Source organism: Netta rufina (assembly GCF_964035555.1).
Source record: "Netta rufina genome assembly, chromosome: 26".
NCBI lineage: Eukaryota > Metazoa > Chordata > Aves > Anseriformes > Anatidae > Netta > Netta rufina.
In genome coordinates this window covers 1,941,115-1,969,112 of record NC_140150.1, presented here as the reverse complement: position 1 = coordinate 1,969,112, position 27,998 = coordinate 1,941,115, and the positions used below count along the sequence as shown (strand labels likewise).

At 58.0% G+C, this 27,998-nt stretch overlaps 2 protein-coding genes across 2 annotated transcripts in view; one reads left to right on the top strand and one right to left on the bottom strand.

Annotated features, from left to right (window-relative positions):
• The window catches only part of WNT2B (Wnt family member 2B), a 16,191-nt gene extending 8,421 nt beyond the window's left edge, over positions 1-7,770 (bottom strand). Inside the window, exon 1 of the mRNA XM_084301736.1 lies at positions 7,379-7,770. Coding sequence (XP_084157862.1) covers positions 7,379-7,542 — 164 coding nt within the window. The 5' untranslated portion in view covers positions 7,543-7,770. The remainder of the gene's footprint in view (positions 1-7,378) is intronic.
• LOC311218860 (uncharacterized protein) lies at positions 7,428-27,998 on the top strand. Its single transcript, XM_084301737.1, has 8 exons — positions 7,428-7,434; positions 12,239-12,340; positions 18,524-18,647; positions 26,162-26,266; positions 26,577-26,657; positions 26,739-26,884; positions 27,300-27,411; positions 27,826-27,998. Exons 4-7 carry the CDS (start codon positions 26,224-26,226, stop codon positions 27,384-27,386), a joined length of 357 nt encoding a protein of 118 aa, XP_084157863.1. The 5' UTR covers positions 7,428-7,434; positions 12,239-12,340; positions 18,524-18,647; positions 26,162-26,223; the 3' UTR covers positions 27,387-27,411; positions 27,826-27,998.

Sequence of the window (27,998 nt, the reverse complement as noted above, 5' to 3'; positions counted from 1 at the left end):
TTGTGCTTTTGGCACCAGCCCCCTGCTGCTGAGCTCTTTAGCGAGAAAGACCAGAAGTCTGAGGAGAAGGGCTGGCTCCCAGGCGTGGCAGCGCGCAGATCCAGAGCTCCACCAGAGTCCAAGGCGCCCGGCAATAGGCGGCCGGGAACCTCTCCCGCTGGAGCGAGCGAAGCTCTGCCTGCCTCAGCCTGGGCCAATGCTGCACAACCCTTTCGGTAAAGAAATTTCTCCTAATTTTGCTTAATTCCTAACCGCTCCTCACCAAGGCAACGGCGCGAGCCTGCTCTGTGTGCTGAGATCCCAATGAGGATGAGGGGCTCCTGTGGGGTCGTGCCTCTGTCCGGACCCCGCAGCGGGTATCTGGTGGGAAATGGCTCCTGGAAAATGAGTTCTGAAGAAAGAAAATGTTTCATGGAAATAGGTAAATTTCAGAGGACCCAGAACTTGCTATAGTTTGTAACTTCTCTGTAAGGTTAAGGCGGTGTTGAGAAATGAGTGCTGTGATTCAGTTTCTAATGAAAATAATATTAGACACTGCTGTATCTAATATTTTATATGGCATTGAAAAAAACACTATTTGAGCTTTATTTAGTTTCAAGAGGCAAAGTTTTGGAATTGCCATTCTAAGGCAAATCTAAAAATTTTAATTTTTTTGTGCTCTGCGTTATGATTAAAGCAACTGTTGAAATGTTGGAAGTTCCCACCGTGGGGAATCAGGGTTGCACCAATACCATTAAAGGCAGAATTTTGAATTAGAATAATCCCAGGTTAAATTTACCCTGGGAGAGGGATGCCCACACGAGGAAGTTTGATGACGCAGGAGAAGAGGATGCTCGGAGCATCCCCGCGGGGAGACCCTGAGTGAGGGCAGCAGCAGCTGCTGCCTGCTTTGGCGTGCAGGGAGCTGAGGCACGAGGCTTTTTGTCATTTGTTAGTGCAGAGAGAGTTAATGGCTGAAAAATGATGGCAGGTTAACATTTCCTCCTGAGGATCCTGAAACACCTTGCGAAGTACTTGTAGCTGCTGTGCAGGGTGGGAACAGAAGTGCACGGGGGCAGACAGGGCAGCACAAAGCCTGCTCCTGACAGATGCAGCCAGCTCTGTGGCTCTGAAATCACGGAGAGATGCTGCTCCGACCTGGAGGAGCTGGGAGCAGGTCTCCGGGCAGGCACCAGGCTCGGCTTCTCCATCCCATCTAACAGGCTGTGACCTGAGGAGCTGCCACTCGTGGCCTGGCCTCTTCCACCAAGATTGCTGAAGACAGTCGGGTCGGCTTAAACCCAGGACCCCTGCTGCCGAAGCTGCTCCCTGTGGTTTCCTGCAGGCTCCCTCCCTGTCCCTGCTGTAAGGGCAGGGACACGGGCAGCTGCGCGCTGCTGCAGAGCCGTGCTCGGGGCTCTCTGTTTGCCAGACCACGTTTAAAACAACAACAACAACCAAAAAAAGCAAGCGAGGCAGCCGAGGAATTGTTCCCAGCCATGCGTTAGGCATGCCTCTGAACCTGATACCCCGATGGCCAGCGGGTGGGTGCCCGCTGCCGTGCCCTTGCCCAGGCTCTGCCCCTGCAGCCGGGGGCCAGGAGGTGCCTGGCATGGGGGAGCTCGGCCTCTGCCCTCTGCTCCTGGGGCACTGCTTCTGACAGAGAGTTGAAAGCACTGCCTGGCTCGGCTGGGCTATCAGGCACTGCTGGGGTCCTTCCCCCAGGGAAACCAATTAATTTCCCCACTGCTCTCATGAGCACGCTGGTAGTCCTGAAAGACCAACTTGGGAGCCAAGCTCTGTTGGCTTCTGCTCTTTTTCCTTCCCAAGGAGCTGATACGAAACTTGTGTTTTGGTGGGAGGCTGGAGAGCCCTAGGCAGCTCTCGGTTGGGAGACGAACCTTCCAGATAGGATCAAATCCAACATCCCTGTCTCTCTATCTGATAAAGAGCAAATTCCGGAGAGCCTGACAACATTTCGCCTCCTCAAGTGCTTTGCATACTTCCCATGGAGATTGTGCTTTCCTTCCCCTGCTCTCCATGGCTGTGGGTGGACAATTTATAGCCAATTGCAAAGCGCTTTGGGTTGCAAGGTGCTATAGACATTTGAGATATTATTTTATTATTGTAAACTCTGAGTATTTTATTAAGCCCCGCTGGGAACGGGGCCATCCTGGCCTGCTGGAATTGTTAACGCCTTGGAATGATTAATAGTCCTAATTTCCTCACTTAGAGCCACTACTCCGCATGTTGAGAGCGTTAGTCTCACTTGAATGGTTTTTAATATCATAATGCTGGGCCACTACCAGTGCCATTCAAGTACTTCTCATTTTCTGTGCTGTGATCTCTTTTCTTGTGTGCCACCCTTCTTCCCCACCGCCTGCCTTCGGTTCCTTGTCGGGGTCTCCCCTCTGGGACCTCCCTGTGTGGGCAAGCAGCTGGAGATGGGGATGCCCTGGGGGCAGTGGGACATGGGGGGTGCTGGGTGCGCCTGCGGAGCTGGTGGGGTGGAAATTAAGAAAGCTGAGGGAGAAAAGGGCCCCGGGGCCTTCTGAAATAACAGCCACAACCTAGCACTGTTCCTCTGACAGATGCCAGCTGATGTAGGAACACAATCCAAAGCGCTCATCAAAATTATGCTTTATCCTTTCAAGTAACAATTTATTTTTCCCATCCCGAAATCCCAAAGCACTTTGCCAAGGGGTGTGGAGAAAATGCAGTCACTGGTGGCAAAGAAGCTTCTCTTGTCCTTGGCGTATCGCGTGTGCTGTGGCAGGGGCCGCCTGTTTCAGCAGGCCTGGCACAGTCTCACTTCACGGTGCTCTGTAGGTGCTGCTGAAATTGGTTTTAGTAATAGTAAAAGCTAACAAGTTCGGGAAAGCAGAAGGATTTTTTTTTTCCTTGCGCGTTTCTTTTTTAAGAGACACTTCCTATAGGTGAAAGTGACCCTAATGAAAAATGAACTAAGAAATACAATTAGGATTATTATAACTGAGTGGAGTGACTGAGAGAACCCATCTGTTCCAATACACTCCAATACGCAGAACACCAGCGCTGCTACAGGGGCCAGGGAGTTCATTCTCCATCAGTCTGATGTTACTCTGAAACTTATTTTTCAAAGCGAGGGCTCCCCGGATGGCTGGGGCTACGGAGCACTTGGGGATAAAGACTTCCTGGTCGCTGACCTCCCGCTGCTAATACCGAGCAGAGCGCTTTGCCAGGACGAGCGCTGGGCCCCCCCAGACCCCCGCTCACTGCTCACACTCCCCGGGTGGCAGCTCCCGTCCCGGGAACGTGCCTGGGACAGCCCCGGTGCTGAGCGGCTGCGGGGATGGTGTCAGAGGGAAGCGGCTGGTGCCTGGCAGCATCGGGGCCTCCGGAGCCACCGGCCTCTGAGCTGTAGCCGCAGCCTCCACCGGTGAGGCCCGGACGGGTCGCTGGGGGTCTGCCCGCCCGAGGCTGGCACCGAGGGGAGCTGGCGGCGCCCGCGCTCCCCCAAAGGGTTACGCCGGCTGCCTGGGAGGCTCGCGCACGCAGCTGTCTTTCCCTTGGCTTAATTTCAAACATTCCTATTGATGCTATTTCCCCTCCCACACACCTCAGTGTGATGCCTGTTTAAACGAGCGCCTCGCTCGTCTATCCGATAACCGCGCGGACACGTGGCTCCGTTTCTCCGTCCCTCTTTGTGCCCATCCACGGCACCTGGACCAGGACCTGGCACTGGTGCTGGGATGGAAATGTAGGGCAAGCCCTGGAGCTGAGCAGCGACAAAAACCACTGCTGCTGCCTCCCCACTGCGGGGACAGTGTCCCCGTCCCCACGTACTGTGCCTGTGGCTTCATCAGGCACTGGGCAAAGGCTGGGCACCCTCTCCTGGGGCTACTCCAGCAGGGAGAGCGTAACGCATGCTTTCTCCACAACGTGTTTTTTTCTGCCCTCAGCACGTTTTTCCCTGCCCGTGAGCCCCGGGCCCCTTGGCAGGCCAAGGCAGGGAGCTGACACGTGGTGCTGGCTGCCTGATGGGACCGAGCATCCCCCACGATGCCTGCCTGGGTCCCGTGCCCAAACACCGTGCTCCAGGCCCCGACCTGCCCCGCTCCCAGCAGAGCCCCGCTCGTGGCCAGATCCTGCTCGTTGCTCGGCCCCAGCACAAACTCACGCCGCTCTTCCTTCCCCAGATTTGTTTTATCTCTTTGGGAGCCTGATGCCTCCCATCTGTTCCGATGCCAGATGAAATTAAATATTTGTAGTTTCCAAGGGCTGTGGTTAGCAATAAACAAGTTAGCTAACGAGGATTTGGTGTGTCTGGGAGGTGGGGGGGATTCATGTGGGTTTGCAGGCAAGCGGGTACGTGTGAGGGTGGGGTGCGCGGGGTGTGTGTGCATGCAGCTTTGTGTACATTCCTCCTTAACCAAACCTTCGGTCTGAAATGGCTTTCCACACTAGAGCGACCAGCGGGGCTCTCAACAGCGAGTAAACTCTACTTAGTTATTTACACCGAGTTTGTTTATTGCACAGTTTATGTTTATAAGCAACGTTCGTCTAATCTTCCAAATCTTTCGGAAGGAATTTTGGAGGCCGCTTTTGGGGCCTGACGCTGCCTCGCGGCGCGGCCGGGCCTGCGCTGGGCACGGCTCCCTGCCGCCCGGCCCCACACCGCGGGTGATGCTGCGCTCCCTACCCTTGGACGCACTCGAGTGTAAACGGGATTTAGGGATTTTCCCGTTGCATTCCTTTTTAATTTCTCTCTGTGTTTCAGCTGGTATTTGGTTGCTAAGGAACGTTTTATAGTTTGGGAGCTTTCTGCATGGATGCTGCTCCCCCAGCCACGTCCGTCCCGTGGCCGCTGGTGGTCCTGGCAGCGCCGCCCCAGCCCTCGCCCCCGCTCCTCTCTCCCACTACGCGCCCGAGCACACGCACGTCCACGGACATTTTTTCTAGCGCCAAAGTTCACCAATTCCTGAAGTTTTTGTGAGGTGGCGGGGCCGTGCCTGACGTCACCAAAAATTAATAATTTGCAGTTGTTTAGAAGAAACATTTGGTTGATATTTCCTTTCCATGTACTCTGATCAGAAGCGACCCAGTTTTTTCTACTAATCTACTTTAAAACTTGACTCTGAAAATGAGAAGCATTTCCTCTATTTCCACAAGTTTATTGTGTGTGAATCCCTAGAAGAATTTGGCAATAATAATAAAAATAAGGAACGATGATGCACCACCAAATGTATTTACTGTAATATCAGTAGTGCTAAAGATGTGCTTGGAAACCTATGCAAATCACTGAACAACTTTTTCCCAAACCACAGCTGGCTGAAACCGTTTTCAGTAAAACACAATTTCATCTAAACACGCTGTTTGATCAGAACTGACATGTACTGCGGACAAGCATTTGTTTCGATGAAGGTCTTCTGAGGAATGCTCTGGCCTTAAACAAAAAGAGAAAGTGCAACGAAAAATGTGAACTTCTGAGTTTAATTAATTTGGTTTAAATTAAAAAAAAAAAGTCATATCTAAAGGACACTGGGACTGATTCTGCTTTATGAAAGAGGTCAAAAGAAGCATGCTGGGCTCTGCTGTGGCTTAAGGAGGGTGCTGGGCTGGGTGGGGGCTCTGCTCTGTGCCCCAGCTGAGCCCCTGCCCCCATCACCAGGTTGCCCCCAGCTCCTCTTTCTGCCTCAAATGAGAGGCTGCCAGCCGGGGAGTCAGCCTGCAAGCTGAGAACACAAACTGCTGTGCGAGCTAAATCTAGCTTCCTACAAATAAGCCACAGCTACCGAGGCTTAAACGTGGCTGGTTTTGCTCCCGCTTGCTGGGAAGAGATGCGCATTTGGAACTGGGGCCGACACCACGGTCATTGTGGGGAGAAGTGGGGTTCAAAAGCAAGGAAAATGCTTTTCACGCTGTCCCTAAAGAAAGACTTCACTCTGGTGAGCTGGTACCGGGGTGCCTGAGCAGAACAGTTCAGCTCTGGGCAGAGACTTTGTGACCGTGCCGTTGCCTGGTCTTTTTCCAGTTGCTTTACCCCTCGCGCCTACTCCAGCAGCTTCCCTCTCCTTCTCCTGCCTCCTTGGTACTGATGAGAAATATTCCAGCTTCCCCGCTACCCTGAGCCTCTTCCTCCCTCAGCTTTTAGCATATCAGCAACATCACCTTCCGCGCAGATGTTGTCCTGTCTTCGCCAGCCCTGATGGGTGGGGGCAGATAGCGGCTGGAAGCCAGGCCAGCCCTGTATCAACCTGATCCCCGTGGCCGGTGACTCATTCTCCCAGCCGCTGATTTCGGTTCCACGGGGGCCGATCGGGCTGCAGGAGCTTTCCCGGGGCAGTGCCGGGAATGGCACCGCCGCCGCCGGCTGGGCTCCGGGCTGCCCCTAGCAGCACCGCTCCCTTCCCCTTCTTTCCTCTTTTCCCTTCCCCTTTTCCCCTCTCCCATCCCGGGAAGCTCTCGCCGAGAGCCTCGGAGCGCTCCCAGCCCCGGGCCGTGCTCAGCGGCACTTAACAAGCTCCAGAGCCACCGGATCCCCCCTCGGTGTCAGATGGATTGAATTTGATTAAATTCGGCTTCACCCACCGCGATGTGCTAATGATGATGGGATTGGCGTGTTAATTGGTGTTTTCCACGAAATTAGAGAGGGCTGTTACAGGACGGGAGGATACCGAGAACTTTTCGGCAGCAAACGTGTATTTTTTTTCTTCCCCCCTTTAGCGTTACTGAACTGTCGAAGCGGCACAGGCTCACTTGATAAACTTCCCATTCCCACTTTTCCTAATTACCCTCACTCTGCAGACACGAATTTTCATTGTGACAGCAATTAGGAGAGAAGGAGATTAATTTCCAGGAGGCTGCGTGGCTCTTTTCGCCGCAGCTCCGCTGGCATTTTCTATGGCATCACTTCCAGCTGTCACGGAGCCTTATCTCATTCCGGGAAGGGAGAGCAGAGCCCCGGGAGCCCACGAGCAGCCGCCGTGCAAGCGCCGGGGCCGCAGCGCAGCCGGGAGAGGCTCGGGACAACCACGCTGCCCTCCGCGGGTTATCGGGGGCAGCCCCATTTCCCCCTGTCCGTGCCGAGGGCACTGATCCTGCTCTGCTTTTTAAAGGACCGGGCGGCGGAGCGGGCTCCCGGGGCAGCCCCCGCGGGCTTCTCCCCGAGGGCCGCGCAGGTGGCGGCGCGGAGCCCGGCGGGGCCGGGACCGGCCGCGTCCTGCGTGGGACCCCCGGAGAAGCCGGGGCCGGGGGGAGCCGAGGCTGCCCGGCCCGGCCCGGCCCGGCTCTGCCCGGTCCCGCAGCGCTGCCTGGGGCCCCGTGGTCGCTTCCCGGCTCCCCCCCGAGCGCCGCGGCTCAGCTCCTGCCCGTCGGGGCGGCCGGGACCGGGCTTTTCCCCCCCCGGTTGGACACTCACCACCACGAGGAGTCGGCGCGGGGCGGCAGGGCGAGCAGGATGAGGACGAAGGGCAGGTAAATCCGCGGGGCCGCGCCCGCCGTCCGAGGGAAGGCTCCGCACTCCGCACGCCCGGGGGCCACGGCAATCCCAGGAGGCGCTTCCAGGCGGTTTGTGCTCAGCATATCTCTGCGAGGCGCGCTCCGGCCGGAGGAACGAGCGGGGCCGGGGGCCCGCCCGTGCTCCCCTCGGGCGACGGCGGTGCGGGCGCCGAGCCGTGCCCGTCACTGCCCCGGTGCGCGGCTCCCGGCTCCGCGAGGCTGAGCGAGCCCCGGCTGCGCCCCCGCGCCCGGGAGCATGCTGCTGCTGCTGCGAGGAGGGGGGGGGCGGCGGCAGGGCTCCGGAGAGGGGAAGGGAGGGGGGTCCCGGGGCTCAGCGCCCCCCGAGCGGTGCGGGGCGGGCGGCGGGGCCGGGCCGGGCCATGGAGGGCTGCGCGCGGAGGGCGAGGACGCACTGGGGATGGGAGCGCGGGGGCCGCGGCCAAATATTGACAGCTCGCGGCGGGCTGCGGGCTCTCATTGGGCAGAGTCAGAAGCGCGGAGCCGAGGCTCCGGCCGGACCGACCCCCGCCTCCCCGAGGGCACGGCGGACAGCCCCCTGCGGGCCCCTGCCCACCGCGGGGCAGCCCCGGGCCGCCGCCGCGCCCCCGCCCGCGCTCCCGCGGCCGCCCCGTCGGGGTCCGCCCGGGGCAGGGGCGCAGCGGCCAGGCGGGATGCTCGGGGCCGCCGCCGGCTCCTGCCGCGCTCGCCCCCGCCAGGTGTCACTGCAGGGTGGGAAACGGCCGCCCGGACCCCGCTCCGCGCCTCTCCGCACCCGCGGGGCGGGCCCGGGGCAGCGCCGTGCCCGAGGCTTCCCCGGGCCCCCGCGCTCTGGATCGGGGCAAGGGGCCGGGGAAGGGCGCAGCCCCCTCGGGGACGCGTGGTCCCGGGGCAGCGCCGCTCCCTGACCCCGTGCGAGGGCACCCCCGGCCGCAGCCCGCCCCGTCGGGTCGCGTTTGGAGGCTGCGAGCACCCGGCGGGCCTCTGCCCCCCGGGGAGGGTTGGGGGTCTCCCAACTCTGTTGGCTCCCTGGGACTGCGGGGACAGGGGCGGGCTGGCGGGGGAGCTGCCCTTGACTCTGAGCTCCCCGCTGGTGGCTTGTGAGGGCCGGGGCTGGGAGCTCCCCTTTCCCTTGTGGCCCCTGGCAGGCCAGCCCTTCCCCACCCTGGTGGTGAAGGTGTTAGTCTTACATGGGTAACCTCTCTCTCGTTGCTGGCACTTCCCTAGATGCCTAATTTTTTACTGGGACCGCAGCCCCAATATCTGCTGAAGTCCTTCCAGCGTTGCCGGAGCCCTCAGCCTTCCCCTCCCCTCTGCCCCGCGAGCTTTCTGCTCCTTCCTTCCGACTCCTGTTGTTACGGATCAGAGCGGCTTTGCTGGCCTGGGAGAAATGGGGATAGAAACTCGCGCTTGGTTAAAATCCAATTATACTTCTGAGAACCGCAGCAGCAGAAAGCGAGCGCTGGTAGGGTGCCGTCCTTTTGTCTGAGAGCCTGAATGAAATATTGCCTTACAGCTTGTTCGCGAAGCCGTTGCACTGAAAAGGCCGATATTTATAGAGTATTGTGGAAGGCCGTGCGTTTGTTTAGAAGACCCGTCAGAGCAGATAGCGTGCTGGGGGCTCTGGTGCTTCCAGTGAAGATTGTGGCTGCTGCGGGACAGCACGAGTGTCTGCCGATGGGCAGAGCCAGGCCCCCGGTGCCGTGGCACTTCGCAGCGAGGCGGTGCAGGGCTGGTACTCGCTGTTGGCATCTCGTGGGCTGTTCCCTGTTACTCGGTTGGTTTTCATTCAAAGAGAAGAGACCGAGTTCTCTGCACCCCTCTGTTGTGGGGAAGAGGAGAGCAGGTTTGGCAGGCGGCACGTTCCCAGGTGCTCATTTGGCTGCGTCGTGGCACTGGGTAGGATTTGGGCCCAGGCTGCAGCAGCTCCAGCTGAAGGTGGGAGCTTGGGAGGGGAGGGTGCTGCTGGGGGGCTTGCAGCTGAACCTAGGTGCTGGGGTGGTGCCCTTTGGCCCGAATTCACGGAGCTTTACATCCAACGGGTGGCATTTCTGTCAGCCTGGCTCCTGACTGCACTCAGCAGGGTCTGGCTGACAGCCCAGGCTGTTGCCCTGGCTCCCCGGGCTGTATCGGGCTCTCCCTTCCCCACCTGCATCCCGTGGAGGCTCGGTGCAGCGGGGCAGCCCTCGCTCTTCCACCGGCTGCAGCTCGGCCGGGCAGGAGGCTCGCATTTGATCTTTCACTCAAATTAGCAGTGCGCTGGGGATGTGTGCGTGCTTCAGCCACATGAGCTGCCGGGAGTAAATAAACAAAGCTCTGCTTTCAAAGGCTTTCACGATTCATTAACTTCAAAGGGCCGAGCTCTCTGTTTTCCTAGCAGGTCGGTTGCTCTGGGGCTCGCTCCCGGGCGCTGGAGGTGTCGTGCTGCAGGGTGTGGTGCTGGTTTGTGCCTTGCATTGGCCACCACTGAGCACCTGCTGCACGAGGTGCTGTGGCTAGGGACAGAGGGACTTGCTTCTGCTGTCCCTGGGAAAGAAAGCAGCGTGTGGGAACGCGCAGGCAGGGACAGCCTCAGGCATTCGCACCCTGTGAGCTGCCCCATAGCTGGTGTCCAGCCTGCGCAGTGCTTGGGCACTGGCTGGGGCAAAGTTTGTGAGCTGGGGGCACGAACCTGACCCTGCTCTGCAGCAGTCTCCCCGTCCCCTTCCAGAGGTGAAGGCATTGTGCTCTTGTGCCCTTCCTGCGGTGGCAGTGGCTGCGCTCTGGCCCATGAGCAGAGCTCGCTCTGCTGCGTGAGCGGAGAGGTCGTCCTCGCGCCCCAGCTGTCCCCTGGCAGCCCTGGATTCCTGCTTTGATTGTGCAGGCACAGGTGCTGGTGCTGTGCCAGGGGCGCACAGAGCTAGCGGGGATTGCAGAGGGATTGCTGCACCTCCGCAATGCCCGCGCTGGGCACAGCAGGGAGCTCACCTTACACGCGGCAGCCCCAGGAATAACTCGGAGCCTTGCATAATCGCACCGCCTGGAACCCCAATGGGGAAAATCGCTGCCCAGGGATAACCCGCACTGCCTGGCCCGCTGACCTCACGTGGAAACCCATTTTCTGAGGCCACAAAGCCCTGTTTTGAGCATTTTTATTGGGAACTTATTTGGAGATGGACTCTGTGTTGGGGACCAGAGGGTGGGGACTGTTTGCTCCTGTGCCGGTCGGTGCCCAGCCCCTGCCTGCCACGCGGGGCAGCTCCCTGTGCTTGCGGTGCTGCAGCTGCACCCAGAGCTCCTCTGCTCACCCTGTGTTAGGCAGCAAGGGGATGGGAACGGGGGGGCTTCGGGCATTGGTGCGCCCTGGGATGGGTCGCGGTGTTGTCCTTGCAGTGTCCTGAGCATGTGGCATGAGATGTGTGGTGCTGCCTGCCCAGAGCAGCTCGTGCTGCAGTGCCCTTTCGCTTACTCTCCACCCCGTGGCTCCATGGCCATCGTTGTCCTCCTCCAGCCCCAGTGGCTGGGGTGGTGTTTGGGCAGCAAGCTGAACTGCAAGCAGCCATAAAGCTTGGCTAGTGGCATTAAAACCATGAATGGTCTCAGGTGTGGCTTTCCACCCAGGAAACTTTTTCGCCCTCCCGGAGGCGAACAGGTCTGTCTGGTTGCCAGATCTGGTGCCCTGGGAAGAGCCGAGCTCACACACAGGAGCAGTCCCAGTGCAGCTCTGTCCGTGCTCTCCCCACCTGCTCCTCGCCCCGCTGAGCCGCGGCTCCGTGCACGCCAGCAGCCAGGTTCGGGCGGATCATGGAAGTCACCAACAGCCAGAAATGGCGCAATGTGCCTAAAAATACCCCGACTGCGCCAAGCAGCCCCGATTTTCCGTCGTCTTGCGGAGGCATCTGCGTATTGTGTGTGCGGCGGGGAGCGAAGGCGAGCACGCCGAGGAGAAGGGAGGCCATAAATCCTGCCGGCCGCCGCGCTCGGCTGCTCCCCTCCCACAGACCGCAGCGTCCCGGTGCTGTCTGGCAGGCGCGAGCCCCGTCTGTCATCGGCGGATCAGACGGGGCTGAAATTTGACAGGCCTGTGGAAAAACATGGGGTGACATCACGCAGAGACACCAGCCCCCTGATTAATCTCCAGGGTCACTGGCTGCTTTATTTATAACCAGGCCAGTGTTTGAGCTGGGTTTTTGCAGCGAGGAGCCCTCGTGGCGAGCGGTGCGTGAGCACATCCTGAGGGTGTCCCCGGAGCTGGGACATGGATGGGGTGCGGGAGCCCTCAGCAGAGCCTGGGGCAGCGCAGGAGACCAGGGCCTGGCTGCAGGGGCTGGCACCACTGTAGCACCGTGCACTTTGCCTTTCCATCCAGCCGCTGTCTCTGCTCCTTTGGCTGTTCCTCACCCTGCTCCGGGCTCTGTGGGGGGTTCCTGTTCAACCCAGTATCCTATCCTGGCACGGTGCTGCTCTCCAGGTGGCCACTCAGCTCCATGGCCCCATCGTGCTGCAGGCAGCCTCCCCAGGAAGGGCGGTTTGATCCCCTGAAATGCAGCACATCCAGCTTGAAATGTTCTGTGAAACTCTGTCAGGCTTTAGGGGGAAAGGAACATGGTCATAAGGGCACAAATGTTCCATTTCTTTGCTTCCAGAACAATCCTCTCCATTTCCAAAGCCTGTTGGTTCTGTGGTTGTTAAGATCTTTGTTCTGCTTTATAAAGCAAAACAAAATCGTAGTTAAAATAATATATTTTGAGTTTATCAGCTGAAGCACTTCAAGCCATCCATTTCTCTGGGTTTTCTTTCGCAGATAACCTGGAAAGCTTCTGGGAAGGTGGGTGACTCTGAATTGGAACAGAAACAGGTTTTGAAATGTTTTGCAAAGCCAAAACTTCATCTCTGCTGCCAAGTGGTAAGTGGCCAAGGGAAAAAAAAAAAAAAAACACCTATCAGGTATGTCTCTAACATTGTTTCTAAATGGAGAATTTTTCTTGTGATTAATAAAAAAGGGAAATAGGGCCAAATCCCGCACATACTTTGTAGTGCTTGCACAAACACGCTGCTCAGGTCTTGGCTGGTAGGATCAGATGTAATTAGCTGCCTCGTACCTGGGGATGCGGGCTGTTGCTGTCAGTGCAAGCGAGGATTTGTGCTTCCTTTTCCTCAGGAATATGAGCGGTGCCCAAGCATTAAGAACAATCATTTCATTAATGTAGGGGGAATTTCTTTCCCTGTGCAGCTGATAGCAGTGGTGGATGTGGCAGAGCCGTGGATGGTTTGGTACATGCCAGCGAGGCAATTCCCTGCTTTTTTTGTCAGCCTGGATTCGGTGCTCACTCCTTCTGGGGCTCTGAAACCCGGACTTGAAGTTAGCCCTGGTGCCCGTGAGGAACCCGACGAGTTTCACCTTGCCCAAAGGTATGCAGCGCTCGCAGCCTTGTTTTACACAAGGGACGTGACACGACACGGCCTCCTTGGCACGATGTCGGATACGCGGCTTGGCCAGCGCAGACTCGGCAGCGGGTGCAGGCCGTCACCTCCTCTGTTACTTCATCACCTCGTTCTGCTGCCAGCGTGGCGCAGAGGTCGGCGAGCTCAGTCCACCCGTGCTCACCCAGGCTGGCTCTGTCCCAGAGGCATCTCCGAGCATCCCCAAGCTCTTGTGGAGATGTGCCGTGGGCTGGTGGCAGCACCGCAGCTGGTTTTGTGGTCCCAGTCCCCACTCTTTGCTCTGTCCTTGCACGCGAGCGCTTTCCTTACCCCAGGGCCAGCACAGGGCACGGTGGAGCTGGCTGTGCCCTGGGTGTCCTCAGCAGCTGGGGGCTTCCACGGCCCCGCTCACGGATGTGTAGCTCAGCGTGGTGGGGAACGGGGATGGAAGGGGAAGGTGGAATAGGCAAGGAAGTGTGGACAGCCCGAGCGTAACTCCAAACTAGGGAAGGAAACGTACAGCGCATAGTTCTAACCTTATCGTCAAGGATGGGCTTTAAGTGCTTCTTCAGTGACTCATAGTCCCCGAATGGGCTCGAAGGACTGTCCGCTGGAGTGAGAGGCCAGAGAAACCCAGATCGGATAGCAGATTATCACAAAGCCCGCGTGCCTGCCTGGCTCCGTGCATCTGCCAAGTCGGCCCTGGTGTGGAGGCAAGGCAAGAAATCAGCTCGTGCAGCATCACCGGGGGTGAGCAGGGGTGTGCCAGAGGCCGGGTGGCAGCACGGGCAGCACCTCCAGCTGCTGGGGGCTGTGTTTGGAAGGTGCGGGCACTGCCCGGGCTGGGGCTGCCCCTCACGCCTGCCATGCAGCAGGTGCTGCTCGCTGGGGCTGATTCCTGTGGTGCTGTGTTGGCGAGGAGGTGCCACAAGCTGTGTCCGTCCTGGGCCATATGCTGAATGGAGCTGGCAGCAGTGCCAGGGACGGAGGCATCTGTGAGGTACGAGGGCTCGTGCAGGAGCCAACAGGAAGGGCTGCAATCAAGCACAGCGCTGGGGGCTTAGCGGGGGCCAGACTGCTGCTGGGGGTCTCCTGCCTGAGCCCCATCTGATGTGGACCCGACCTACCCAGAGCTGCTCCCCGAGGGCAGGTGGTGAGCAGGAGAGCAGCCGGCATCGGGGCTGCTCTGGCTGCAAACCCAGCGCGCTCTGCAGGTGGGACCGTCGCAGTCCTTGCTGCTCTCCAGCCTGGGGCTGTGCCTCCTGCCCCAAAGCCTCTGCAGGAGACAGAGTCACCCTTTATTGCTCTTCTGAGTTGTTAAAGTTGGTAAAGAGTGTGCGTATGTGTGCGTACACATGTGTACATTCTAAAAAATTGTCTGTGCTGGAGCCTCTGTAGCATGAGAGCTGTGAGCCTCAATGAATGAATCTTTGCTGCTGCAAGGGCAACGTTCTTGGGCCTGAGGGAGCAGGGACCTCTTCTCGTGTTTATCCACAGTCCTGGCGAATCTCCTACAGATCTCACTAGGACCACCCTCTGCCAGTGTGGGTGCAAACGCGTTTCCCCCCAGGGAATGTGGGTTGGCCCCGAGCTCAAAGGCTCAAAGCTGGCATCTCTGGTTCTCGCCTCGGTCTGCTGTGCGTGGGGAAGGCTGGTGGCCCTTGTGCCCTGGCTCCAGGAGGTGAGGATGAGGGCAAGCAGAAACCATCTAGAATATACGTGTTACCAAGCTAGACTCGCTTTAAGAAGCCCTCTCTATATGGTGCCTTATATGAAAGATGCTGTATGGTTCAGAGGTTAACTTTTATCTCAAGCTCAGCTAGAAGCTGAAGAGTTTTAGCATTTTTTTAAAGTACCAGGAGAAAATAATATATATATATATCTAAAAGAGAGGATAAATTCCGATCTCTGTTTCGGTGGTGTTAATGGAGAGAAATTTAATGGAAGTCTGCAGAAGCTTCTGATTTAGTCTCATGTAGGATTGGACAGAAATAGCCCAAAGAACCTCATTGCTGCTGCCCAGATTCGTCTGCACAGCAGTGAGCTATTAATGCTGTTTCCTCGCCTTTGGTCAATACATCTTGCAAGGCAGGAGGAAGCTGGATTATGTCTGCAAGTGGCCCAATGTCACGCTATGTCGGATAATGAACTGTGGCTAAATTGGATGTGCTTTCAGTTGCCAGCCCCTGTGAAGTCTGACAAGGAGTCAGGGCAGCAAGCTGTGCTTTCAGCCCCAGTGTGCCAGGAACAGAGGCATTTGCTCTGATAGCCTGCGTGCTGATGTGTCAAGAGCCAGTGCCAGGTAACGTTAGCTACTGTGGAGATCGGAGGCTGAAGCAGGTGAAATCCATTGTTATCCTAAAAACTGTACAGTGCTATTTTGCTTGGTGCTTCCCCATGCCTTAAAAATGTCTGGCCTGGTGCAAATCTGCTGCTCGAGGAAATGAAGGTGTCACGGAAAGCAGCACCTCACTGAGCTGTATTGATGATTCGCATTTGACCTGATTATTCAGTTAATCCTCGCGTGTGAGGAGTGTGTTTGGGAAGCGTCCAGGCCGTCTGGAGGAATGCAGTGGAGACCCTTATGTTGGACACCTGAAGGTCTGTGCTTCCCTGGAAATTGAGGGTTTGAGCTGGAGTTCCCAAACAACATGGGAAGACCCCCTTGGTACTGGGGGTATCATGTCAAAGCTTGAAGTGGAGAGGGCTTGGTGCTGCCCGGTTGTGTGGGATGCCCCTGGCACCAGCATTTTGCGGTGGGTGTGCTGCCAGGAACGCTGCCCAGCTGCTGCTGCTCACCCCGGCCCTGCAGGGGTGTCCCAGCACAGGGGGGGATCCCAGCCCTGCAGTCCTGCCCTGTGGGACCACGTCCATGGTGTGCAGGCTGGGGCTCGTGAGGAGGGTTTTGGCACGGTTTCGGCTCAGCCCTGGTGCTGCCTGGTGGGATGCTGGAGGACAAAGCCCCTCTGGGTGGTGGAAGAGAAGCCTGATCCCTGGGCTCACCCTGTGCCAAGGATTCAGCCCAATGTTGTGATATCTCAAACAAAAAGCGAGCACCTCACAGGGGGAGCTCTGCGAGCGGGGCTGTGGCAGCGCTGGTGGCTGCGCTTCACTGGCAGTCCCCGGGGCGTAATCCTATTAGTGGCTGAGCTCTGCTTCAGCTGCCCCGCTGTATGGCCAACCCTGCCAGCAGGAGTGAGCATTATTCCCCTCCCGAGGGAGGTGTCTCCAGCCCCTGCAGGCACGGATGGTGTCCTGAACACTGCGTGACCTCCCCGTGCTGCTGCAGAGGAGGTGAGGGGATGGGGGAAGCCCACGGCTCCATGCGCAGCAGCCCTGGTTTTGCCCAGGCTGTCTGCTCTGGGAACTTTTGCTCTTCAGTATGGCCAGAGCGTCGTGAGAGCTGCCGAACTGCTCCCCCTCAGTGCTGCACTAAAATTCTGGTCTGCTGTAAGGGGCTGCTGCTCGCTCCCCTTCTGCAGGCTGGAGGTGCTCTGTCCTCGTGGCTCTCCTCCTTCCAGCTGGGGGTCTTCCCAAGGGAGGTTTTTCTCCACCATCACCTTTATCTCCCCGCAGGTTCCCTGCAGCCCCCCAGCTCCTCTCGCTCCATCCTCATCCCCCTGCTCCTTCTGCCGGGCAGATGAAGCTCTCGGCTGCGCCGGCTGGGCGCGGCTCTGCAGGGAGATGCTAATCAGTGCCATCGGCCGCTGCTTTGATCTGGGGGCAGAGCAGGGTAAGCGGGGCCGTGGCTGTGCTAACCAGATGGAAGGGGCTCTCTGTGTTCCTGTCTGCCTGCTTTTTGATGTCTAATCCCCCCTCGAGTGCCGGAATCCTGCCTGCTGGTGCCGGGCTGTGCTGCGGCAGGCGATGCTCTTGGGGCTGGCGCTGGGTGCGGAGCCCTCTGACGGCGAGGTCGGCTGTGGAGCACCAGAGGGGCTGCGAGGACAGAGAGATGCTGGAACGGCCTCTGCCGAGTGGTGCACATTCAGCAGGGTCATCCCATGGCCCCGGGGTACCCGTGTCCATCACAAGGCCGAGGCTGTGCCACGTTTGCCGGTGCCTGGTGACATCCAAATGACCCGAGGGAGCGCGCCCTTGGCTCCCCACCAGCACACCTCCTCGTAACGTTGCCTAAATGCGCTGCAAATCAGCCAGCAAACAATTTATCCCCGAAGTATTTCGGAGATGTCGCTCCAAGAATGTTAATGGTGCGTGATTCACGGGGTCCTGCGTGCTGAGAAGTGTGTGGCCCTGCGGCGGGCTCCCACGGGAGGGCGGCTGGGACAGCGTGCGGGGGGCTGGTGATTTATGAGCAATGGGTCACCTCGGCTCCTGCACCCTGCTTCCCCCTAGTGCAGCACAGCAAGCCGGGGGAGAGACCGAGGCATTAAGCTGGCAAGGATGTCGTGCTTGAAACTTGTTAGTTTTGGATAGAGTTTCCGAGCCCCCTCTCCCCCCATGGCATTAAACACGGTTGTTTATTGGAGCTGACAGCAGAAACACAAGCGGTTGTCGGTCGCTTCTGCAAAAGCAGCATCTACCGGTGGTGGGGTGAGCGTAACGGAGCCGATGAGTAATGCAGCTTCGGATTTTATACACATCCAGCTAACGGGTCCCATATGTTGCCCCTCTGCAGCCTGAAGGGGGGCAGTTTGCTGGGTGCAGGGCGGCCCCAGGGCGGGCGCGCTGCTGGCGCTGGGACCTGCAGCACCCTGGGGATGTGTGCCTGTGGGCAGCACTGCGACGTGTCTGGTGGATTTACAGAGATCCAAAAGTCTCAGACCTGCCTGGCTGACCTGGGTTTCCCTGCAAGAGATCCATGGGGTTAAAATTATTCCTTTTGCTTGGAGTTCTCTCTTTCAGCAGGCTGGGGGGGGGGACTAAGCAGCGCTGCAAGTGGGGTTTTCTCAGCAAGCTGCCTTGTTATTAAAATAACCCAGAAATCGTCCCTGTTATTAAAATAACCCAGAAATCGTCCCTCTGCCGTGCTGGTGCCGACGGGTGCTCTGCCCACCACGAGGCGTGTTTCCAAGGGACTGGCACTGGGAGCAGCTCCCTGGCTAGGAGGGTTTTGGCATCCCAGTCACTGGGAAGTGCGCTGTGGTCATGCTGGGAGCTGGTCCCATTGACTGCGACACCAGGTCCACACCGTGCCCTGATCTCTGCTGGATCCATCCCTGTTTAAAGCTGCTGCCTGCAGGCAGAGGCAGCAGGGCAGCGGCGTGCCCGGCAGGTGAAGGGGCAGTGGGGCTGTGTGGGGTGAGCCCCGCTGCGGTGTCTCCGGCTAGTTCCCATCTGTTATTTTCCTCGCTTGATTTATCTGCTGAAGAAATTCCTGGTATAAACACAGCATTATCAGAATTTTACTCCAGACTTGCCCTCTGGATTCCCTGCCAGCTTTTGCTGGTATTGCACTTCTGCTACGGCAACTGTTTGGTGAGAACAGGCCCCTGCGGAAAGTCACCGGGGCCATGGACGGGGCTGGGGAGGCAGGGGTGCTCTGAGTCAGCGCACAGGAAAGGCTGCTGGTGTGATCCTACAGGGATCAGCTGTTTGCATCTCAGCTGGGAGGCAGCGTGGAGGGCCGGGGGGACAGCTTGGCGTTCTGCAGCACGCCAGGAGGAGAATCTCTTGCAAAATGTGACCGTGTGTCCTTTTCCTGTAGGTACAGATCAACTCGTGCTTCAAGCTGCCATCGCCGTTACGGACACGAGGGCTGATCCAGCAGAGGGCAAAGGGCCCAGCGTTGTGCTGCGAGGCGGGAGCCGCTCGGGAGGTCCTGCAGGAGGGTGAGTCCGCAGCCCTGTGTGCGCAGGGGCATCCCGTGTCTTCCTGCCCACACCATCACTTACATGCCTGCATCTTACTGCCCTGGCCAGCGATGTTGGAGTGTCCAGAGAGGACTCTGCGTGTCTTTGTGGACAGACCTGCAGCTGCCCGTGGGTCCTGATCACATTCCCCTTAGCAGCTGGTCCAGGGGACACAGCAGCAAGGAGCTGCATTCAATCACGCTCCCCGTTAGCACGAGGGCAGGGGCTCATCCCGCCAAGGCTGAAGGTCACGGGATTGCTCTCGGTCTCGGTGGCTGTAGGACAGCCCAGGCCAGCAGCGCAGGAATCACAAACGCCCCACTCCTGGTTCAGTTTTAGGAAGCAGTGGCACACGGCAGGGGCTGCAGGGAGCTCCTGGCGCCCCAGAATCGTTCTCATTATCTGAGGGGGGCTCGGGAGGAGGGGCCGGGTTTGCTTTGTGCCGCTCCGGAGTCACCGAGGGCTGCGGGGCACCGGCACGGTGCGGGGCAGGGATGCGGGAGGGGGCTCGGGGCCGCGGCCGGGCGCGGAGCCGCAGCGCTACCTGCCGGCGGGCACGGCTCGGTACGGCTCGGGACAGCCCGGTACGGCTCGGTAGAGACCAGCACGGCTCGGTACAGCCCGGCCCGGCTCGGTACAGCCCGGCCCGGTCCCCCCCCCGGGTCCCTCAGCCCCGCGCTGCCGGCGGGGACCCGGCGCAGGATGCGCCCCGCGGGGCTTGGGGGGTGCGCAGGAATAAATGCTCCCAATAAATGCTCCCATCGCAGCATTTAGATGAATTTATTACACAGAATTTATTGCGAGGTGTGCCCGCAGTTAGCGAGGCTGCTGTGTGTGCTCGGCGCTGTCCGTGCCTACCCACACGGTTGTGAATGCCCGTAACAAACTGGCCCCGGTGCTTCATTTCTGGCTGCATCTCCCGGCCCCTTCCCTGATGGGGACAAAGCTGCAGCTTGTCCCATCGCAGGCTCCGTGCTGAGTGTGTTGGCTTTGCTCCCCAAGGGGATGAGTATGCTCAAGGGATGGCTCAGCTCTCCCGTGCAAGGTATTTTTCAAAAACAATTTATTTATTTATTTATTTTCTTGCTAGAGCAGCTGTGGGACATTTCAATGTATAGATTTTTTAAAATTATTTTTTTCCTGGGTATTCTGGCAAGGAAGGAAAGGTTTTGAAATAGACTCCCTTCAAAACTTTCAAGAGCTTTTCTCTCTCCTTTTTTTCCCCCCTCCTTTCTGTGGAAGCAAGAGTCGCTCCCCACTCTCTTGCTGGGTCCTCCGAGCAGCCTTCCAGCTGGGATGGCTCTCCCACACCCAGCTTCATCCCGCTGTCAGTGCACTGTCCTCTGCTTGATCTTCTTGGAGCCTTTCAGAGCCATAATCTGTGTTTATTCAGAGGTGCGCCGTTAACCGTTCCTTTCTGGTAGTCTAATGTCTGCAGGAGATAAAAGCGCGCCCGTGCCCCGCGATGGCACACGTGGGCGCACCCGGTGGGGCACCTTCCCCGTGGCAGGGCCGGCCCCAGGAGCATCCCCATGGGACAGGGTCTGCTACGGGTTGGGTGGGGGCTTCCCCTCCTGCCCCTGGGGCAGCAGGGACGGGTTGGTGGCCTGGGCACTGTGGCAAGGACGCACACCCAGCTCGCCCCCCTGGCAGACGGGCACGGGGGGCACCAGGGCAGGGGTGGCCGCGGGGTCTGGTGTGGGGCAGGATCCCACCGCCCGCCGGGGCGGCACGACAGTCCGCAGCCATCACTCGCGAGCGCGAGCTCTGTGTTTGTTTTTGTAATCCCCCTTTTTTTTAATTGTGATTTTAGCGGTGGTGAAAGGTGCTGGATTGACAAGTCATGGAGACGGAAAGGCCTCTGGACTCCACTGAAGTTTACATTTACAAAGGACACAGAGAATAAATAGAAGACAGTGTTTAGAGTCCTCTGTAGACACTTCAGACTTGCTTATAATTCTGCAGCAATTCCATCACCTCTGAAGTGATTGATGCTCTCTATAAAGTCTTGCCTTAAAACATTTTCCTACGTGTCAGGGGAAGAAGTTTATTACACTTTACCGAAAGGGCAGGATTTGTATTGTGTTGAAGGCTGAGTCCTTCCCAGCCCCATCCTCAGGAGAAAAAAAATAACAGGAGTGCTGAAAAGAGCGAGACCGACCCAAACTACGTAGCTGGGTGTTGAGCGTTAGAGCTGGCTGAGATAGTTTTCCGTGGGAGCTACAAACAGGGCTGGTTTAACAATTTTTCATCAAACTGTTTTTTTTTCCCCCAAAAGCTTACATTTTCTTTCGGTGGAACCATGGCACGCATCTGCTTTCAGCACAAAGGAAATCGTATTTTTCATTAAATCACCGAATATATTGAAAAGAGGCTGCTTGTGTGCCGGTCAAAATAGAACAGATCGCAGGCTTTAAGGCTGAATTTCTACAAAAAAAGTTAGTTAAATTTTTTTCCTCTAATATGGGAAGTTCAGGGCAAGGTTATCCTTCCCCTCCCAGTGGAAGGGTGTCTGCGGGGTGCTTGCTGCCCCCAGTTCCTCACCGTGAGCGGTGTCGGGGCGGCTCTGTGGGAGCTGCGGCATGCCCAGAGCTTTTGGCTGGGGAAAACCCTCACTCCTGGCCCCATGTGTGGGGTGCTCAGCTCCACACAAGGACCTCACCCCCACCCAGCTCCCTGGGAGAGGAAGGCAGGCTCAGGACGAGGTCACTCGGTGGTGAATAATCCCAGGTGGATGCGGCGTAGTCGCCGATTTCACCTCCCCAAACACTGGGATTCCCTGGGGACGCTAATTTCATGAAAGCAGCTCGCATCTCCCCCTGACACCGGCTCTCAGCCGACCCAGGAGTTTGCCCGGTGTGACAGGAGACGTGTCAAGAGCAATGAAGAAAAATAGCGCGGCGTGCAGAGCCTGTCAGAGGACATAAATCTTCCCTCTGTGTCCCTGCCCGGTGCTGGCCGCGGGAGGCGCGGGGCTAACAGGGGCTGGGCCGGCACCTGTGGGCACCCTGCAGCCCCCTCGGGGTGTCCCCAGGGCAGGATGGGGCACCCTTCTTGGTGCTGTGATGGTGCGAAGCTGGCTCTGGTGTGGGGAATCATTTTTGTTGGTGTACGTGAATTTTGCGGAAATTTGGTGAAGGTGATGAGCGCGTTTTAATGCTAACGGGGCGGTTAGGCAGGGCGAGCAGGCGAGGGGCTCCCAGCCTTTTGCTGCTTTCCGTAAGGGGAACTTGGGACCAGCCCAAGGTTGCTGATTTCTGCAGCCTCATAAAACCCTTAGAAAGGGCAAAAAAATCTGCTTTTGGGGCAGATCAGATTGCTGTAAGCATTGGATACCCTTTCCTTTCTTCTCCGCCCAGCGGTTTCTCAGTAAAGGACGTGCCCTCCTCCGAAGCCAGAACCTAAATATACACTGCCTTGCCCTATCAGTGCACTCTGTGTGTATCTTAGCAGTAAACATTTCCAGTCAAGCATGCTCCTCGTGCTCGTCCGCCAAGTGGTGTCGCCTATTTGTTGGCTTTGCAGGGCTGTGAGAAGTGGGCTCTTTGTTTCAAGCGGGGAGAAGCAGTGGGGAGGCTTCCTGGGTTCCAGGAGGGCTGAGACCTCGGTGCCTCGAAGGGTTGAGGTGCGGAGGCTGCTGCAGGCACCTCCGCCGGGGCTTGGCGAGCTGCCTTCTCCCTGCTCTGTGCCCTTGCTGCTGCTGTGTGATGCCTGGCTAAGAGCAAGGGCTCACCCCGCCAGGTCGGGACCCTGCATTTGGGACCGGAGCCAAGCCTGGCTGTGGTCCACCGGGGTCCGTCGTGGGCTCCAGGCTCCTGTCTGTGGCTGCCCGTGGGTGTTTTGTGGGGCCGATGGGTGCAGGGGTTCCCAGAGGCTGCGGTGATGGCCAGTGGGACGCGCTCTTGGCCTTGCACAGCCAGTTGCTGAATGGGGTCTGAAGTGTCATTATGTGTGCTGGGATGCCCACCTGCTGATGTGCTCTGTCCCCAGGGATCAGAGCAGCCTGCTCATCCCACCCGTGGGTCAGAGCAATGCTCCTGGCCCCCAGGAGCTGGTGTATTAAAGCAAAGCCCCGGAGCACGAGACCCGGCGGGTTCCCGTTGGTGCTGTCTCACAGCCTGGGAAGCCATCCCCAGACTGCATTGTTACAGCCTAGGGTTGTTTCTTCTTTGTGTGTGGGCTTTCCTCTTTGTTTTTGGTTTGGTGGTTTGGTTTGTTTCTTTGGAAGCCTCTGCAAATCCCCGAGCCTGGATGCCCACGGGCTGCCCAGCCGGCTGGCGCTGCCAGGGGGCTGCCGGGTGTCACGAGCAGGGAAAGGGGAGCCCGGGGAGGAAGGGGGGAGCCCTGAGCGGGCTGGCAGCGGCTGTGGAAGGGGCTGTGGGGCTGTGGGTGAGCCCTGGGGTCACTTTGCTGCTTTGCCAGGCACTGACCCTGCTGTGAGCACCGGCCCCTCCTTGGCACGCAGACGGCACCTTGGATGCTCAGCGGGCGCATGGTGAGGTGTGGTGGTGTGGGCGGCAGTGATGCTCACTGACCTGGGCTCTCCAGCAGCTCGTTTGCTGTTAGTGGAGCAGTTGATAAAATAATATTTTTCTTCAAGTATTTGTACAACAAAGCCAACCCAAAACACAAAGCCCGCTGTCGCTGGAAATGAGGACCAGATGCCTCCAGGACTTGTTTTTCAGTTGAGTTGCAGGAAGCAACAAACGCCCCGTGACTCGTGGCGGTGGCACTGGCACGCTGCTCCCCTGGCCTTGGCGTTGACTTCGCTCCTTGGCCTTGGTGAGCACAGGAGGGGTGTGCAGAGCTGCTGCCTGCCCCGATGCTGTGCTGGTGATGCCGGTGGGAGCTGGGTCTCTCCTGCCCCGCTCCCATCCCAAAATGTCCCACGGGGCTTGCATGCGCCTCTCGGCATCCTTCTGCCAGGCAGCCGCAGGCACAGGCGATGATTTATTGCTGGACCCACTGGTGAGGAATTAGCTGTGTCTGCCTACGTTTAATCTCCGTTGTGATGTTTTAGGGAGGACCTGATGTTGGTTCAGCTAATTGTCTGCTAAAGACTCTGTTCATTCCCTGCTTTCGTGCTAGATTCACCTTTTTTTCTTTCCTTTCCACAATGCCCTCAGGTAAAAGACAAATTGCAACGTATAAAAAATGACCCCAGTCACTTAATTTGAACCAGAGAAGATAATAACGGTCTGAAGGGAGGGCTGGATTTATGCTTTTCTCTCCGAAGGAGCCCCCTCCTCCAGTGATGGCTTTTGAATGGCGAGAGTAGCATCTGAAGCAAATCGAGGGTAACCTTTTGTACCGCGCAGATCTTCCAGCAGGGCTTGCCGTTCCCAGGGACATCTGCAGGCCGCATGTTGGATTTTGGCAGCCGCTTCGCCCATTGTCAGCCAGTTCCATTGCATTAGCTGGTAATGGATATAAATAAGGCTGCCAAGCCAGCCCGTGCACGTGGAGCCGCGTGCGGACGGGAGCATCCCCGCCCCGCTCTGCCCAGGCCCTCGGAGCGGGGATGGCGCTCGGGCAGCTGTGGGGGGAGTCAGGGAAAGGTGGGAACGGAGCTGGAGGGGGGCTTGACAAAGTGGGAGGGGGATGGAGATGTGAATGGGTGAGCAGCTCGGGATGCTGTAACTGCTTTGGTTCAAGGGGCTGGGAGCGCTGGTTCCCCTTCAAGAGCCCTTCGGCCGCAGCTCGCCGCGAGCTTCCTCGGGGCTCCGCTGAAGGCAGCGGTGAGAGCAGCTTTGCTCTGGTGGGCTGGATGTGGCTCAGCGCGAATTGCGCTCGGGTGAGGGCACTTTCAGATGTGTTTTGCTGTCTGTTTGCCCGCCCCAAGGTGCGGCTCCTCTTCTTGTCTCGCCTGTTGAACTCCTGGGCTGGCTGCGTGCGCGCGTCCCTGGGCAGCGAGCTGGACCTGGCCTGGGGAGGAGCTGGGAAAGCAATTAGAGTCTCTCCCTGCCTGATAATTCAAAGGGATTTTTTTCTTCTTTTTTTTTTCTTTTTGATTGTGTCCAACAACACGGAAGAATGTGAACGATGCAGATCAAAAAGAGGAACCAGGAAGCTTAACCTCTGGCTTGTGAGCTGTTGGACCAGTGGCTCGGGAGGGAGAAGCCAAATGTCAGACACATGATGCCTGCACTGCTGCATGTAGGGGTTTGTTGCTGTTACTTTTTTTTCTTTTAATGGACAGGAAATAATAATAGCACTTAAATCACAAGATCCTTTATGCTTTCTCCGTGACCTTTTCCCTGTGCCCTGTGTCACTGGTAGGGGCACAAGTGCCAACTGGGATAGGGAGGGGGGCTCCTCCCACGTGGCAGCCCCTCATTGCGCTGTGGCTCTCTCCTGGGGAGGGGAAGGTGCCTGGGGATGGTGCTGGGACCACGTAGCAGTCACCCCCAGTCACTGCATCACCCCTCACAGCCCTGGCACTGCAGCCCCTAGCCGGCAGAGCAGGGAGCGTTTCACTTGCAGGGGAATGGGAGAGGCGGCGTTCCCATGCTGGCTGTGCCTCTGCCTGTTAGCACGCAGCCCTGCATCTCTATTTCTGACCGGCCCTTCGCAGTTGGGAGGATGCAGTTCAGACTTTTGCAATTAGCTCTTGGCCAGCTCCGCGGGCTGCTGTGCCGTCCCTGGTAAACACCGGCCGTCTGCTGCTCCTTCCAGGGAGCTCTTGCGAGGAAGCCTTCTGCAGACTTAAATCAACCCATAAATCACGCACTGCACCGTGGCTTCCTTCCTACCCCTTGATGTTCACCTCTCTTTGGCCAACATTTCCCCCTCTGCCCTGCTCAGCCGGGTGCCCGTGGTGGGGTTGGTCCCTCTGTCCACCCACATCGGCGCCGTGCCGTGGGGCGTCCTGCAGCACCGTGGCACAGGGGGGCCTGTGCTGCTTGGAGATGTGCTGGGGGTGCCCAGCCTGCACCAGGCGCACGTCCCCAGCACGGGCAGCACCCGGCTGGCACCATTCTCAAAGTGGAATTACCGAGGCTGCGTTTAGGGCCACGACTGCAGAATAGATGCAAGTGAGTGCCACGGGAGGATGGCGGTACCCACCTCTCTGCTCTTCCTTTTGTTGCCCTCCTGGCCTTCCCCATTTCCTTTCAGTTCTCTAACTCCAGCTCATTTTCTGATTTATGATCAAAATGATACAGTGACCGAGGAGTGAAATCAGGACGCTTTATAAAACATTTAATTGCATTTCATAACCTCTTTCCATAAACCATCCACGGCATGTTTATAAACTTCCCATATCTTGTTTCCTGACTCTCACAGCAAACGTCCTGGCAGCGCCGCGTGCTGCGGAGCAGCGGCTGCAGTACCTGGGGCAGCACAACACGGAGCCGCAGCGATGAGGGAGCTCGGGCTGCTGAACTGAGCTCGGAGCAGAGCAGGGCTTTCCTGGGGATGGGAGGGGATTGGAATTTGGGAACTTGGATGAAAAGTAACAGCATTTTCTCAGGCTAAATTCCTGTTTTCCAAAGATCTAGATCAAGATGAAATAACCCTCTGTGAACTGCGGAGGCACCGACATCGCTGCAGCCAAATGGTGCTCCTGGGAGGATCTGGGGAGAGCTGCTCTGGGCAAGGTCAGTGCGCACAACCTGATGGCTTCTGCGTGCGCCTGAGCTCTGCTCAGGCCCACGGCTGTTGTCCTTGTGCCTTGTCTGGTGGCGAGGGCAGGACCATGGGGAGCCAGCTCCAACCCCAACCACGGGGCCGCAGCCGCAGTGGCTGAAGCACGAGGGCACGGGCGCACCAGAGGAGTGCCATCAGCTCAGCGGCCTCGCCGGAGTCGTGCCGTGTCCCATGTGAGGCCTTGATAAATCCCTACTGTTTGTCGCTGTTTAGAGGATTGCTGCAGCTTTCCAATTTCACTGCTTGTTTGTTTGTTTTCAGCTCAATATAAGCAAACTGGAGATTGCAACGTCCTCAGCAAAGCGCCTGACTCACACGGAGGAGTTTTTCCACACACAAAAAGTAATGGTTTCATGCCCCAGGATGTGAAATGCGGACAGAAAAATTTTATCCAGAAGGTCAACAACTTTTAACTTTCAGCAGTTCACATTCAAGCCGCTTTCCCAGGAAGTTCAGCTCCTGCCGCGCCGGGGCGGCTGCAGCCTTCGCAGCGCCAGGGTTCGGCTCTGCACGACGGGAGCCCGTGGCCAGGAGGCTGCCAGGGCTGCCTGGAGCCCAGCCTCGACCCCGTGAGTGGTGCTGGTGCTGGTGCTGGGCTGGGTGGGCGGCTGCAGGGGGGCAGCCTTGGGTCTGGGTCCTGGCTGCCCATGGTGCTGGGCACGGCTTGGCCAGGGCAGCTCGAGCACCGCGCTGCGCCGACAGCGCTGCGGTAAGGCTGTAACATTATCACCAGCAAATGGCCCTCAGTGTGTTACTTATAGGAAACAGAAAAAACAAACAAACCCTGAATAATAGCCCAAACATCTTTTGTGGGACTTACGGCTTTCTAACTTTATTTAAAAAAAGAAGGAAAAAAGTAAATTTTCCCTGTCGGAGAATTGCTATCATCACGCAATGGCACTTAGGAATATTATAAACAACTGTGTCAGTTTATAAGGCTAAAGACATTTTTTCTGGGGCTCACACAAGCTTTCCTTTCCACAGCAGACCGTCCTCGCCGGGGGTTGTGAAGCCTGGTGGATGGCACGTCCGCGGGCCCCGATGGGTGCAGGGTCACCTTCCATCCGCTGACAGCCCTCTGCGCCGTGACCTGCACGTAAGGGGTTGCTAAAGGATTTTATTCTGGCACCAGTGCTTCCCGTTGGTGCCTCAGTTCCTCCCAAAGCTCTTTGTGCAGTCCCCAGACGGGGCGTGTCGAGCTGTGTCCCTTCCTCATGGCACCCATGGGTGCGGGTGGCTGCGGTGGGGCTGGCTCCTCACCAGGACCCCAGAGCTGCGGCTCTGCCCTCGGGACACCGCAGCAAACCCCGTGTTCTCTCCCCAGGCTGGTCCCCACTTTCTCCCAGGTCAGCGCTTTCTCTGCTGTAGCCCTAAAATAGGGCAGCAGTAAATCAAAGCCCAGGCCCACACGGCCTCCCGGCTCCGCGTGTGCTGCGCTCAGGGGGAACCTGCCCGCTCCAGGGCTGCAGGAGGACCCCCCAGTTTTATCCATCTTGTTTTGTGTGTCCAGGGCTGCGAAACACGTGCTCTAGCTGGATCACTGGCGCTTGCTTTCACCTCTGCAGCCCCTCACCTGGCAGCCGGAGTGTGTAAGGCGCACCCTGCACCCGCGCTGTAGCTGCGGAAGATTTATAAGAGCGGTACGTGACTGACAGATAAGGGACTCCCACAGAGCGAAGACGA

Bases quoted from the DNA above. Each gene is read 5' to 3' on its own strand.
- LOC311218860 (XM_084301737.1), top strand. From the start codon at position 26,224: ATGGTGCTCCTGGGAGGATCTGGGGAGAGCTGCTCTGGGCAAG. The intron at 26,658-26,738 runs GTAATGGTTTCA...AACTTTCAGCAG, and splicing joins AGTTTTTCCACACACAAAAA to TTCACATTCAAGCCGCTTTC. The intron at 26,885-27,299 runs GTGAGTGGTGCT...TCCTTTCCACAG, and splicing joins TGGAGCCCAGCCTCGACCCC to CAGACCGTCCTCGCCGGGGG.